The 15,593-nt window shown below is 45.8% G+C and overlaps 1 protein-coding gene across 1 annotated transcript; it reads left to right on the top strand.

Annotated features, from left to right (window-relative positions):
• The first annotated feature begins 1,057 nt into the window (after positions 1–1,057).
• LOC307190556 (NADH dehydrogenase [ubiquinone] 1 subunit C2-like) lies at positions 1,058–8,799 on the top strand. The gene is made up of 3 exons (XM_079929776.1): positions 1,058–1,502; positions 6,679–6,822; positions 8,665–8,799. The coding sequence occupies exons 1-3, from the start codon at positions 1,334–1,336 to the stop codon at positions 8,712–8,714; spliced, it is 363 nt and encodes a 120-aa protein (XP_079785902.1). The 5' UTR covers positions 1,058–1,333; the 3' UTR covers positions 8,715–8,799.
• Positions 8,800–15,593: the final 6,794 nt, after the last annotated feature.

The raw sequence follows: 15,593 nt of genomic DNA, 5'->3' as shown, positions 1-15,593 counted from the left end.
CTGTTGTGGAGTCTCCCGTTGCGGAGCACAGGCTCGGGATGCGCAGGCTCAGCGGCCATGGCTCACGGGCCCAGCCGCTCCGCGGCATGTGGGATCTTTCCGGACCGGGGCACGAACCCGTGTCCCCTGCATCGGCAGGTGGACTCTCAACCACTGTGCCACCAGGAGAGCCCCTTTTGCTATAATTTTAAAAGGAACACTGTGGTTAAAAAAAAAAAAAAAGACTGTGCATATGTCAGTAGTATTTACATAAGACAGATTCTCAGACGTAATTACTGGGTCAAAGACTGTGAACCTCTGAAACATTTGCTGCCTTCCAGGAAACTGTTCCAATATACGTTCCTTTGGAAAATCCTAACTTGAAATGTTACGGATCTGATATTGCTTTTTGTAGGCATAAAAGCCTCATCCTTTATTAACTGAAACTTAATTCTTCCACTTTGGAGATCAATACCTGATGCATACAGCTTCGCAGTAACCTCTAGTTTAATCAGCATTCCTCTAGATAAAATGTTGAAGACATTTTAGCTCCTTATCAGGAAGGGCTGTCTAAACAGAGAGCTGTTCGAAGATCGGAGCTCCTCAGTCCTGGAGGCAGGTGAGCAGAGGCTGGACAATTACTTGGCAGAATGTTATAGATTCCTTCTTTTTTTTCAGTCCTCAAATCTTTGGGAAACACCTCGTCCCTCAGCGACGTGCAAGGACCTGAAGACCCAGGCTGAATTTCGAGAGTTTAGCTAAGTGATCCAGTCCTGGGATTCTCCAAATTCTTTATGGCTGCCTGGACCTTAATTTTAGGCTTTGTGGAGGGTGTGCCTGTGCGAATGAATGACAGGAAACGCAGGAAATGAAAACTAGCTTTTATTTTATTTCAATTAATTACGTTTCTTAAAACTATCCATCAAGCCCACTTGTGGGTTTTGGATACAAAGATAAATTCTTGCTGAAAGAACATTCTGGGGCGGGAAAAGGAGAGGCAATTGTGGGTGGGGGAGGTTGGGCGAAAAAAATCAATATCTCCTAGTCTTCTCGCAGTATGGCTCGTTTCCCGTACTCCTCGACCCCCGCTACCAAGCCCTGACATCCCTTCCGTGGAGTTAGCGCCGGCCGGCAAGCGAGCAACGCCGGACACTTAGTAGCCCGGAACCTCGCGTGCGCGTTTCCGGCAGCAGCGTGCAAGGGGAAGTGTTTGGGCGCCGCACCGCCTCGCGCCATGCCCTTCAGCACCGCGCTCGGAGGTGAAAGCTCGTGGCTTGGGTCCCGGCCGTGGTCTTGGTGATTTTCTTTGTAGTTGGAGGTCAGAGGCCAGGCCTCAAGTGGAAACGGCCTCACCATGATGAACGGCCGGCCGGGCCGAGTGCCCTTACAGTTCCTGCCGAATGAGGCCCGGAGCCTGCCGCCGCCCAAGCTAACCGACCCGCGGCTCTTCTACGTCGGCTTCTTGGGTTACTGCTCCGGCCTGATTGATAACGCGATCCGGCGTCGGCCGGTGGCGTCGGCCGGTGAGGGCTGCGCGGGCGGGATGGTCTGGGAGGAGAGGGGGCCGTAGGGCTGAGGGCCGGCTCTGCCTTAGGCTGCCTGAGGTGCCTCCGCTTTTCCGGGCCTTTTCGCGTTAACAGGCCCCGCCTCGCCTCCCTCAGGTATCCGCGCCCCGTGAGCTTCTCAGAATCGGGCCGGCCAGAGTGTCATTTCAGGAAACTGAGATGCAGTGCAACCCACGACCTCGCAGTGAGTCTGTGAAGGACCCCGGACTGAACTGCCTGCTCCCCTCTCAGTTCGCGCTGTGGGGTGTGCAAAAATGAGCGATCAATCTGTGCAATGCACTACTGACACTGCGTGCATTATAGCATTTAGTCTTCAGACACCTTGGGTGGTGAGGTGGGGGAGAGGTATTATCCATAATGGGGAAACAGAGCCTTAGATTAAAGCAGCTTGCCCAAGGTCCTAAGTAGCACAGTCTGTTTTTAAACTTCAGAGTTTAAAGAGAGTGCTGTTCAGAACCAGCACTTCTCAGATTGAATGTGCATACTAATAACTTGGGGATCTTGTTAAAATGCAGATGCTGGTTCATTAGATCTGGAGAGAGGCCTGATGGTCCCAGTCTCCCAGACGCTGCTGGTCTGGGGACTTCACATTGAGTAGGAGGCTCTAAACCACTGGGCTCTATTTCCTAGTAGATCAGTGTTCACCTGTCTGAGACCAGCAGTGATAGTAAGTGACACAGTTAACTGTGCTAAAGTCTATGGCTTTCCAAAGGGAAGAGAGGGAAACTTTGTAAAAGGTGTGTTTGAATTTAGCTTTGATATGTCAGACGGATACTTGGAGAGAGCCTTCCAGGCCCGTGGGAGGCTAGTGGGAGTGGATGGGGGCCAGTTGATGAGTGAGTGCCGAGTAGGGCGTTAAGGCAACAAAGATTTAGGTGGATGGTGGCAATTTATTCTCTAGGCAGACGGGAACCTTACATGCTTTTGAAAGCTATCAGAGGAAGTTCAGTGATTGGACCTGTGTTAAAAGGTCAACTTTGTTAGGAACTGATTGGAGCCAGGGAGCCCAGCTAGGAAGAAGGCTAATACAATGGTCCAGGCAAGCAGGAATCACCTCACTTGTGCCTCTTTTGCCTTCTTCCAGCTGTATGTGTGCCTGGAGGTCGACTCCCAACCCACCAAATTTTGGCATTTCTAGTGCTCAAATAGAGTTGAGATCCTGTGTGCTTTGGACATGCCCCCACTCCACAGAAAGGAGTGATCTTTGTCCATTTCTGCCACTAGGAACTATGGGGTGTTCTCCCTTATCACCACTCCACACTTGCCCACGCCTGTCACTTGGTGTAATGGAAGGAGCTCCATTTTGGAATTAAATGGCCTTGCTCCGCTGCTTCCCAGCCATGTCACCTTGGGCAAGTTACTTGGTCAGAGCTCAAGTTTCCTCATCTATAAAGTGAGAATAATTCATCTTTGCATATTTTTTTTTTGAGAATTAAGTGAGATTCTGTAGGCAGATGCCTGACACAGGGAAGGTGCCTAACAGGTTTCCCTTTCCTTAGCTCTTGTTCTGCAAACAGTGTACCATATATTTGTTCAACCTTAACTGAGCTCTTTCTCTGTGCCAGGCAGTGTTACACATTGGGTGTATGGGGGGAGGAATACTGTCCTGCCCTTGAGGAACTCCTAATTGTGTCAGGGAGACAAACAGATCTGGGTCTAGGTGTGACAGACAGGTATTTTGATAGAGGTGGGTGAGCAGAGAGTGCTTTGGGAGCATAAAGGAGGTTCAGATCAGAGGGATCCTGTTCCAGAGGAAGAAACGGTTGGCTGAGATTTGAAGTATGTATCACTTAATCTCACCTCATTGTTGTCAAAGAATGTTTTGTGCCTTTTCTGGGAGACAGAAGAGCATAGTAGTTAAGAGCACAAGCTTTTGGATTTGACACCACCTCCTCCCTACTAGCCATTTGATTCTGGAGAAGTTACTTATCTCTGTGAGCTTTAGTTTCCTCATCTATGAAATAGGGATGGTGTCTACCTCTTTGTGTGGCTGTGAGAACTAGGTGAGATAATGGATGTAAAGCACTTAGCCCAGGCCTAGGGGTCAAAGTTCCTGAGTTCCCTGGGTTTCCCCTTAGTTGCTTTGGAAAATTCAGGTCTTGAGGACTTTATTGAAATAGTTTTCCTCAGTAGCATTTATTGAATGCATACTGTGTTTATCTAGTTCAATGTCTGGCATATAGTAATGTTCAATGAGTATTTATTGAATGAATGTGTAGATTACAAGGAAATATAAAACATTGTCCCAACCATCCAAAGATTTACAAACCAGATGGGCATATCTATTAAAAAGGTGAATTGTGGTACAACTTCATGCACATAGGAGGAGTGGGGAAGAGAAATATACAGTGGATTTTCCAACTATGGCCATGGAGAGTACCTGACATTCTGTAGGTAGTTGGAATATTCTGTCAATGAAATCAAGTTGTGCAGATCTTTTTCAAGTTAGCAGAAAATATTAAATACAATTTTTTCTTAAGCTTTTCTCCCATCACCTGTTTTTAAACCCTTGTTTCTGGTTACCCCTTACCTGCCCTAAATTTAGAGTTAGTTGGTATCTAAGTGTAATCCACAAAATTAAATGTTTATTGATTTCTAGTTTAATAATCAGTAGTTTATGGCATTCTGCGAAGAGCATCATGGCTCTCAAGTTTAGGTTCACTGAGTAAAGGAAAGAAGGGGAAAATAATTGTGGGAGGGTTGTGTATGTGGTGAAAGGGAGACCACTGCTGAAAGAGAAGAGGCTAGGGAAATGAGGACTTGAGAAGAGGCCAAGCCATGCCTTTAGGGCTAGGACACTGATATCATCTAAATCTTCTGTGAGGGATATGAGTAAGCACAGAGAGTCTGAGTCTGTATCTGTGTAGTCCAGTGGCACCTGGGAGAACCCAGCACATTTTGGTTTGCTGTATTACAGGTGGCCCATTAGGGGAAGCAGTGGCTCTTTGGGCTAAGGGAGAATGCAGAAGAGTCTGGGCCCTGTCCAGTCCCAGGTCATAGTGATACTTTGTATTTTTATTGTTTTACAATTTTTCCAAAACACTATAATAACTACTGTGAAAAAGATAGGTTAGGTATTATCTTTGTTTTAGAGGTAGTAAATTGATTTGCCCAAGGCCATTCATTATATATTTATTAAGTGCTGTCTGTGTGCTGGTATACAGAGATGAATCAAACATTGACTTTGCCTGATAGTAGAGAGAGAAATAATTACTATAGCAATTTACATATTAATAGAGATGAGTTCATCCTTTTAACTCTAGGAAAGTTATAGGAAGGTTTCTTAGCAGAAGTGATGTCTGGGGCTTCCCTGGTGGCGCAGTGGTTGAGAGCCTGCCTGCCAGTGCAGGGGACACGGGGTTCAAGCCCTGGTCTGGGAAGATCCCACATGCTGCGGAGCAACTGGGCCTGTGAGCCACAATAGTGAGAGGCCCGTGCACCGCGATGAAGAGTGGCCCCCACTTGCCGCAACTAGAGAAAGCCCTCGCACAGAAACGAAGACCCAACACAGCAATCAATCAATCAATCAATATTAAAAAAAAAAAGAAGTGATGTCTGAGTTGAATCTTGAAGGATCAGGAAGTTGCTGGACAGAGAAGTAATCAGTGCGTGGTATATAGAAGCATGAAGGAGCCTAGTTTATGTGAGGAATTAAAAGTAGTTCAGTATTGTTGGGCACAATGTGCATATCAGGGAGTGTCAGAAGATGAAGGTGGAAGAGGCAGCTCATGAAAGGCCTGGGAGATCATATGCACGAGTTTAGGGTCCTGTTGACCATAATTGAAGAAGGGACTGACAGACTAGTTCGTGTTTTAGTAGAAATTCCTCTAATGACAGGGTAAAAGCTGGGATCAGTGTGGAGTAGAAAATGAGGTGAAAGGGAGACCAGTTAGTGTAAATGCGCACAAGTTCCCTGAAGTGAGGAAAGGAAATATTTATAAGGTAGGATTGACAGTGATGGGATGTAGGAGAAGAGGGGAGGAAAAAAGATAATTACTATGTTTATTACCCAGGACATGGATTCCTGGGTAAATGGTCTTATTCTCTGAATTAAGAAAAGGAGGTATGAATAGGAAGGAACTGAGTTTGTTTGGGGGTATTCAGGTAAACGTATCTGTCAAATATTTGGCTATATTTGTTGTTCAGCATGGGTGCCTGAGTTGGATGTTACTTATAGATTATAATAGATAAAACTATAGGAATAAAAAGTTCTCCAAAGGAACATCTATGGGATAAGAAGAGGGCTGGGAATAGAATTCTGAGGCATAGCTAGAAAACCTGCCCTTAGCCTTTTGCAAAAAAAAATTTTTGTATATAAAGTTTATACCTTTGCATCTCCCCTTCACATTTAAAATTTTGGCTTTCCTAGATCATGTGATCCTCTCCAGTCTTATAATAGGATGATTTTTTTAGTAGGATGATTTTATTTATTTATTATTTATTTATTTGCTGCTCCGCGTGGCATGCGGGATCTTAGTTCCCCAACCAGGGATCGAACCCATACCCCCTGCAGTGGAAGCGTAGAGTCTTAACCACTGGACCGCCAGGGAAGTCCCAGTAGGATGATTTTTTAAAGATAGTTTTTGAATAAGTAATATATGCAAAATTACAAAATTTAGCAGGTACAAAAGAGAATTGAGATATATTTGTCGTACAGTGTACTGTTTTAGTAACCACTAGATATGCAAAAATAAATTGGTATATGGAGACAAACCAGATTGCTTTTAGACCATCTGTAGAGGACTTTACCTCTCCTCATCATCTTCTGAACATGTCCTGGAATACAAGCTAGTGTAGGTCTAAAGTTAACTTATTGAAAAAGAAAAACTTTTTTTTCTGTTTCAGTCTGCCATTCAAGTTTTTGTACTTATCCACCTTTTTCCTTGAAGAAACTTATAAAACCTGAATTTTAAAAATCTTGGGTTCTGTTGATAGTTATATTTGTAGACTTAATGTTGCTTTTCATAGTTGCCAGATATCCTGAGGAAGATGTCCCAAAGAATACCCATGTACAAAAGCCTTTTTTCTTAAAAGAATGTCAAAAGAAATAAATTATATATCTGAAACATGAAAAATGTGATTTTTAATACACGTGACTGATTTTCGCTTTCTTTGGGATTTGTTTCAATTTCAGGTTTGCATCGCCAGCTTCTATATGTTACTTCCTTTATTTTTGTTGGATATTATCTTTTAAAACGTCAAGACTGTATGTGTGCTCTGAGGGACCATGATATGTTTGCATATGAAAAGTCACATCCAGAGGATTTTCCTGAAAAAGGTATTTCAAGTTAATTGCAGAAAACTTCTTTCTTATTCTGTATCATTTTCCCTGGTTAATCTTATTTATGCCTGTGGCTTCAGTGCCTTCTGTATTCTGTTGACTTCCACATCTTTGTCTATAGACCAGCATTCTCTTGAATTCATATATCCAGTTTCTGGCTGAGTACCTCTGTGTCCGTCAGACAGCAGACAACTCATGTCCCCTCTGCTTGCCCAGACCTTCTGTTCTGTGTCCTGCTTCAGTGAATGGCACACTGTCCACCTAGGCTCTCCAGCCAGAAGCCTGGGAATCACCTTCAAGTCTGTGTCTTTGACTTCCCATTAGTCATCAAGTCTAACCGTTCTAATCCCTAAATAATTCTCAGCTCTGAACTCTCCTCTCTACCCTTGCCACTACCCTGGTTCAGGCCCTGGTAATCTCTTGTGTGGGCTCTTGCACTTGCCTCCAGCTTGCCTCTGCCTTTAGTCTTACCAGAAATCACATCTGTGTGGGTAAATATGGATGTGCTTAAAACAGCTATCCATTGCCTTTTGGATAAAATCAAGACTCCCTAGGATGGCTTGTTTTCCCAGGCTGAGCTAATTACCTGGTAGAAACACTTAACTCATACCTCTTATCCACCCCTTACCACACACAGGCTGTGTTGTGTCCCTCACTGGACTGTAGCTTCATCTTTGTTTCTCCAGCCTCCAGCACAGAGCCTACACATAGTAGGCACTTAATAAATAATGGCTGGCCTGAACTACATAGAGCCCTGCCTCATCTCCTGCCTCATGAAATGCTGGCCTGAACCTGCCCTATATCGCTTTGTACATGCTATACCTCTTTAGTCCTCCTCTTGCCCCATTTCCACTCTGCGCACCCAACAAATTCCTGCTCAAGATTCATCATCTCAATGAAGCCTTCATCCAGCTGTAGACAGGAATTTCCTTAGCATACTCTACTTATCTTTGTGCAGCTGTGAATATAACTGTAATACAGCTGTTTTCTTGTTCATATTTTATACAGATACACAATATAGATGTGTACATACGTGAATGAGTGTAGGAAATTTTTGAAATTTTGTAAATATATAGATTTTTAGATTTTCCTATTTATGTAAAAGTATAATATTAAGCATTTAAATTTCATCAGACTGAATGATGATGTGTAGGGTCCTATTTAGCTCTGAAATTGTATTACTCTAACATTTCCCTAGCCTTCAGTCACATATGTGATGTTTATGGTGGATCAGAAAGGCAACTTTTTTTTGCCAATGAAGAGCTCAAAGACTAATACAAAGCCATGAATAGTAGGTGTATCAGGGATGGGAAATACTCAGAACTGCTGGATGTTAGATCTGAAAAAGGAATCTTGGGAATATTGATTTCTAAGAGGGAGACCCAGTATTAGTTAGTCCTCAGTCCCAGACCTCTGGCTCTTTGCCTCCACATTTCCACTAGCTCCCTCTGGCAGTGAGTGTAGCCTCACGGGCTCATTCTCTCTGAGCAGCAGATTACTGGCAGGTGTGCCAAGAGCCTTCTGCACGGACAGTGCAGTCATGGAGAGCTTGAAGGCCCCAGCTCCTGGCCCCTCCCTATTCATTCCTTCTTTTACCCCTTCAGCTAGGATCCCCCTGGCAGCCCTTTGCCCCTCCAGATAACCATCTGGATGTCACCACAGATTCTTCCAAAGTTATTCTTCATTCAGTGGAACAAAATGCCCCAGTGATTGCCAAGCCATGGTTGAGGACTAGAAAATAAGGCAGTTCTTAAAAGAATATTAAGTGTTAATTTTTCTTTAGGAAATATGATTTTTTAAACACAATTTAAAAATCTTCTGTGATCTTTCTTTTTATAGATAAGAAAACTTACAGTAAAATTCTTGAAGAATTCTATCCAGTGCGTTGAAGTCTCCAAAATGCTTGCTCCGGTTTCACTGATACTGGTTTTTTCTGAATTTTGTGGAACTGTTTCTGTGACATCTGAAGTTTATGTTAATCTATACATTAACACCTTGTGATTAAAATGGTCATCATAAGCACTCTGACTCCTTTTTGTCATAAGAAAAATAGTTCATCAGAGAATGGTCAGTCTCCATTTACCTAGTTTTAAGAAGCCATCTGGGAGATTTAAAAATGGGGTTCTAGTTCAGAGTTCGCAAACTATAGCCTGTGGGCCAAATCTGGCTCACTGCCAATACAATTTTACTGGACACAGCCAAGCTCATTTGTTTATCTGTTTATGGCTGCTTCCATGCTACTGCAGCAGAGTTGAGTGGTTGTGACAGAGACCTAATGGTCTGCAAAGCCTAAAATATTTAATATATGGTCCTTTACAAAAGAGTTTTGCCTGCTCCAGTTCTAATGCCAAGCAAGCCAGATTATGGAAGGTTTTGTGAGTCGTGCAGAATAATTTTGACTTGATTCTGTAGGTAGTGGAAAGTCACTAAATGATTTTAAATAGGAATAACATGGTCATGTTTGTATTACTGAGCTCTCTGCAACAACATAGAGGGTGGTTGAGAAGGAGGAAACTCAAGACCAGGAGAACAGCTGACACGGCAACGGGGTCTCAGCTCTTAGATGGATCATCCTGGAGAAAGTGGGCTCAGTAGCTAATTCTGTCCACAGTGGAGCTTGGTGCAATTAGAAGTAAGAGATCCCACCTAACTAGAATGAGGTTACTCTTTATGGCTTATCAAGTCCAAATGCTTGTCCAAAAAGTTTTTGTTTCCAGGGTCAGATTTTATAATCAGATTAGGTTTTGGAGATTAATAAAAGTGTTTGTTTATATGTGATTTCAAATTAGGTGGCAGTCTGAATATAGGCAGATGGGCAAATCAGATGGTTCCATCTCTCTTCTCTTGAGTCCTACTTAAAAATGAAATTGTGTCTGAGAAAGTACTTTAGAGGTTAATAAAGATATGTACAAATACAAGGTCTTATTTTTTATTGCTACTGCAATAAATATAGTTCACCTGTGCTCAGCAGGTGTAAGAGTGTGAACCACTCACTCAGAGTTGGGTTTTTTTTTTTTTTTTTTTTTGCGGTACGCGGGCCTCTCACTGTTGTGACCGCTCCCGTTGCGGAGCACAGGATCTGGACGCGCAGGCTCAGCGGCCATGGCTCACAGGCCCAGCCGCTCCGCGGCATGTGGGATCTTCCCGGACCAGGGCACAAACGTATCTATTTGGAACCTAGAAAAATGGTACAGATGAACCGGTTTGCAGGGCAGAAATAGAGACACAGATGTAGAGAACAAACATATGGACACCAAGGGGGGAAAGTGGCAGGGGGGTGGGGGTGGGGGTGGGATGAATTGGGAGATTGGGACTGACATATATACACTAATATGTATAAAGTAGATAACTAATAAGAACCTGCTGTATAAAAAAGTAAATTTAATTTTTTTTTAAAAAAAGAGAAGTTATATAAGGTAACAGGATCCATATCCTTATCTGTAAATTTGAGGTGTTAGGAGACAAAGCACAGTCCCCAGATATATTATCTGTGCAGATGCTAGATGAATGCTGAGGTCCCTCTCAACTCTAGTCAGTAATTCCATGAGTTACAATGCTTCCTCTTTACCATTGACCTAGTCTTCTGACCAACCGTCTTGGAAGATAATAATCCCTTGCATTGCCACATTATCACAGTTGACAAACTGCATTTGCTATATTTATTAATAACTAGGAAAACGAGGCCCAATGAGAGGCTCATAGTTGCACAAGTTAGTAGCAGAGTCAAGTGAACAAGACCTTCCAAGTTCTAGTTCAGTTACCTGCTTGTAACACCACCTTGAGGGAAAAGATTTACTAGGTACCTGACGGAGAGAGGAGGAGAGCATCAGAGGGGATCTCTCACCTAGGCCACCCTCACTCCCAGTCCAGAGCAGAAGCCCCTTCTGCACCCTCCTGACTGATAATCATCCGCTGGACCACTTCCTTCCTCTCCTGTGGCCAGAGCTATGAGAAAGTTCATCTTTATGTTGAGCTGGATTCTAACTCCTCATGGCCCCTCCCCATTACATGAAAATACTCACCCCACCCTAAAGTCATGGGCCTTAACTCTGCTTATATTAGCACAACAGGGTAGTGTGAAAACCCATCTCCCAGCTTTAACTTGCTCAGTCGCACAACAGCCATATGAGGCAGAAAAACATTAGTGTCGCCCTTTTCAGATGAGGACACGGAGACGCAGGCAAGGGGAGGTACTTGCCCAAGGTCTCACACATGACAGGAGGAGACTCAGCCCAGCTCCCCAGACCTCAGAAGAAAGTGACGGTTTTCCCTCTCTCCAAGTCCCCTTCATGGGCTGGCCAGGCACACAGCCGCAGGTGACCTGGGGTCATCCTGCATTGGACAGCTGGCCTTGCCTCTCCAAGGTACAGAGGGCAGCCGAGTCCAGCCATGGACCTGCTGTGAGGGCAAAGCTTCCCCTTTTAACCCTTTCTGTATTGCAGGTCGCAGAGTAGAACAGAGAACATGGCCAGCTCTTCCCTCTGGCTGTGTGGCCCTGGGCTAGTCACTGCTCCTTTCTGAGCTTCAACTTCCTCCTATGTTGTAATAAAGATAAGAGCAAACATCCATTGAGGGCTTGCTATTCTAAACTAAGTTAATATATGCAAAGTGCTTAGAGCAGAACTCAATCCTTCCAATAATCCTATGGGGTAGATAGTCCTCGTTCACAGAGGAGGAAACTGAAGCCTAGGAAGGTCAAGAAATTAACCTTAAAACACACACTTAGTTCTTAGGCAAGGAGGAGTTGGAACAAGTGCTAAATCCTACCCACCAGTAGTTATGAGGATTAGAGATGGTGTTTGTGAAATATCTGGAATATTGCAAGACCTCAATAAACACACACTGCCTCCTGGCCACTCCCCTTTCCTATGCTATGCTCCCAATTCCTCCTTTATTCTTCCATTCTAGGACTTGCTACACACAGTTCAGTTCCTTTTGTACCTGTCCTGGCTCCCAGGACTGCAAATGCTCAGTAGATGCTGGCTGAATGATGACCGTTAGATTCACTTTTTGATACACTCTAGGGTCTTTGGTTATAATGTCCAGGCACCTTGAAAAATAGGGTCCCTGACTTGGCAGGAGGAAGTAGTGAGGACTTTGACACTTTGGCAAGGGACCCCAAGTGGCTGCAGCCACACATGGCCAAGGCACAGCAGGTGCTCAAAGCCAGCTCATGGGCCTGACTCTAAGGTGAAGCTTTTTTCCAGAATTCCAGAAGGAGAGGTGTGCCGTACTCTGTCCTGACAGTCTTCATCATGCACGGTGCTTTCCTCAATATGTTACTGCAGACAAACTGTTAGCAAGGTGCATTACCCAACATTACCTCCCCACCAGTCAGCTGGGAGAAGAATTTTCATAAAATTGTATCCTAAACTATGAGTGGAATAGAGCAGGTTTTCTAAAATAATAGATTAAGTGAAAACATTTAATTTTAATAGATTACTTAAGTAAACATTTGATTAATTCATTTCCAGCCCTAAAACATTTTTTGTTTGTTTGTTTTTGACTTTTACTAGGGAAAACACCACGCCGTGCACCTTGTGGGATCTTAGTTCCCCACCCAGGGATTGAACCTGCGCCCTTGGCAGTGAAGGCATGGAGTCCCAACCACTGGACTGCCAGGGAAGGGAAAACATTCTTAAAATGTTTTCTCCTCAGGAAAATGGAGCTTCTGTGTATTTAAACATCCAGGATGGCTGGGCAGTGTGTTTAGCCAGAGACCAGTAGGCTGGACATTGTGGTTTAGGTTCTGGGGCTGCTTCCAGGTCCACCTGTGACCAGGCTTCCAGGGCTCCAGCATCCACGAGTATAAAGTGAAGGGTTTGGAGATCTCTGAGGGAAGGCCTTTCCAGCTCTAGTTGTATAACTCCTTCTGAATCCATGTTTGGGTCACTAAGGATATTATTATCCTGCTCTACGTCTCTCATTTTTAACCCAGCTCCAGAGTCACTGACTCAGAACTGGAAAACATGATGTCCTGCTTGCAGACAGGGCTGGGAGAGCTGACCCGGCGTGGTGGGCAGGTCAGGAGTGCCCCATCAGCCCCATCAGCAGCCTCCTGGGCCTACCTTTACCTTTGAATAAATAGAATTTATTCAACAAGGGGGCTGACCTTTGTTAAGTCCTCCCCAGCTCAGACTTTGGGGACTCCAGCTGAGCACAGGGCCCCTGTGTCCTGCTGTGTCAGTCTGCTTCTGTGTGTGCATCGTAATCCCATCTCAGGCCAGTCCTTTCCCAGAAATGCTCCTGGCCCTGGTCCCGGCCCCAGGGATTGAGGGGGCGCTGTACGTGTGAGTGAGTGAGTGAGTGAGCGCACCAATTTGTAATTGGGGGAATAAATGAGCAGTGTGAGTAAACAAGCGCAGAACAGACGGAGTAGCCCTGCGAAGGAGGGACAGGAAGGTCTGCGTGGCCAGGGTCATGCAGCCAGCAGGCTACAGACTGAGACTGCCTCCATGCCCACCTGGTGGATGAAAGATAAAATGTTACTGACTCAGCAGCTGCCAGCTGGCTCCAATTATCAGGGATCTAAGGGCACAGGCTGCGCTCAGACAAGTTCTAGGAGTCGGGAGAGGAGGCAGGCAGGAAAGAAAGGACAAGGGCGTGAGGTCTTCTCAGGGGGTGCGATGACGCAGGAGAGGTAGCCCTTGGTTCAGAAGGGCCCACTGAACTCAGGTGTCCCTGCTCTCAAGTTGCCATGTCTCAGGGTTGGGAGGTTATCTTGTCCAGCTGGGCCACTGCAGGTGGAAGTAGCAATGGAGAAGAGCGAAGTAGCACAAGCTGGGCTAGACTTCAAGCATCATTCAGTTTCCCCAGACTTCCCTCCCACCCTCAGGTGGGGAAACTGACACCGAGTGAGGCACTTTACTGGAATGGCCTCTGCGGAGCTGCCTGTGACCTCACCCTCAGGGTATCTGAATGCCTCAAGTTGGAAAAACTGAACTGGTTCCAGATGGACTGGGGTCAAGGCCCCCAAGGGCCAGGCCAGGAACACCATGTGACCGTGGTGCCAGGGGTAAGCTGATCAAGTGCCCTGGGAAAGCCAGACTCCAAGTAACCCTGGCTGAGCTTGAGCCCAGGCAGCTGCAGAATGGACTCAGACCTAGGCTGTGACAAGTTTTCTAGTTTTAAAAATGATTTACATACACACACTCATGTCACCTGATGCCCATGGACCTCAGGCTGTTTCTCACTCCAGTTCTGACCTACTGGAGAACACAGGGGGTCAAGAGTCACTGAGCCCCTGCTGTGTACTTTGACCCCCTGCTGTGCCATGAGGAGTCAAGAGAAAACTGGACAAAGTCCCTGCCCTCCAGAACCAGACTCCCTCTGTCACTGGGGGGACTTCATGCACTGAGAGCCTGCAGTGTGTCTGTGCTGTGCTGGGCCTGGGGATGTAACAGGGCACGAGGGGGTCAAGGTGCCCCACTCAGACAGTTTATATCTAGCGAGAAGAAAGCTATGATGAACACATGCACAGATAAATATGATAATATCACATCATGACATGTACTAGGAAGAAAATAAAGTAAATTAATAAGCTAGAGCCTTGCTACTAGAAGTGTCGTCTACAGACCAGAAGCATCCAATAACCAGAGAGCTCATCAGAAATGCAGATTCTCAGGCCCTGCTCAGGACCTCCTGAATCTCTATTTCAGCGGGACCAGCGGGTCAGAAATTCACTCCAAGCATGGTAATTGCCCCAGGGAAAAAAGAAACATTTGAGATGTAAATGTTCTCAGCTTCTGGAAGCTCTGTCTTGCAGGCAGCGGGAACAGCCAGTGCTACCAATCATAAAATACTCTCCTTAAAGGCACAACTAACTCTCTAGGGAACCTTAAGCAAGTCATCTTACCTCTTTAGGCCTCAGTTTCCAACCGGGTAAATCGAGGAGTTGAACTCAGTAGAGGCTCTTTCAAACTGAAAAACTACAATAGTCTGAATGGAGGATTCGGAGGCATCAAGAGTCAAATGATCCGGGGCTTCCCTAGTGGCGCAGTGGTTGAGAGTCCGCCTGCCGATGCAGGGGACGCAGGTTCTTGCGGGTCCGGGAGGATCCCACGTCCCGCGGAGCGGCTGGGCCCGTGAGCCATGGCCGCTGAGCCTGCGCGTCCGGAGCCTGGGCTCCGCAACGGGAGGGGCCACAACGGTGAGAGGCCCGCGTACCTCAAAAAAAAGAATCCGTCTGCCGATTCAGGGAACAAGGGTTCGAGCCCTGGTCTGGGAAGATCTCACATGCCACAGAGCAACTAAGCCCGTGCTCCACAACTACTGAGCCTGAGCTCTAGAGCCCGCGAGCCACAACTACTGAAGCCCTCACGCCTAGAGCCCGTGTTCCGCAAGAAGAGAAGCCACAACAGTGAGAAGCCCGCGCACCGCAACAAAGAGGAACCCCCACTCACCACAACTAGAGAAAGCCCGCGCGCAGCAACGAAGACCCAATACAGCCAAAAATAAAAAAAAATAATAAATTAAAAGAGTCAAATGACCAGCGAAGAAAGAGCTATTTGAGGGAGCAGCAGGGCCCTGGAGTCCTCAGGTTACCCTAAGAGGCCCAGGCCTTTTCTGTCCCTTGGGAATAGAAGTATCTCTGCTTGGGGAATCCACTGCAAACTCCACTGTTACAAAGGCTCCTTGTGAGTGGCTGACTGGCGTCAACCCAGGAAGCTGGCAGGTCTTCCTGACCAGCCTCCACTCTGGTCTTCCTCCCTATCATACCCCTCCCCCCGTTCTGGGAAGACCCAGCCCTCTTCCAGCTGATGCAACTG

The sequence above is a fragment of the Stenella coeruleoalba genome, assembly GCF_951394435.1.
Source record: "Stenella coeruleoalba genome assembly, chromosome: 8".
Taxonomy (NCBI): domain Eukaryota; kingdom Metazoa; phylum Chordata; class Mammalia; order Artiodactyla; family Delphinidae; genus Stenella; species Stenella coeruleoalba.
Note: the sequence above shows the minus strand (reverse complement) of the source record. Positions and strands in the feature narration are given on the sequence as shown.

What these genes read in the sequence shown, in the direction of transcription:
- LOC307190556 (XM_079929776.1), top strand. Translation starts at nt 1,334, where the DNA reads ATGATGAACGGCCGGCCGGGCCGAGTGCCCTTACAGTTCCTGCCGAAT. An exon ending in TCGGCCGGTGGCGTCGGCCG is followed by an intron (nt 1,503 to 6,678) that starts GTGAGGGCTGCG and finishes TTTCAATTTCAG; the next exon opens with GTTTGCATCGCCAGCTTCTA. An exon ending in AGAGGATTTTCCTGAAAAAG is followed by an intron (nt 6,823 to 8,664) that starts GTATTTCAAGTT and finishes TTCTTTTTATAG; the next exon opens with ATAAGAAAACTTACAGTAAA.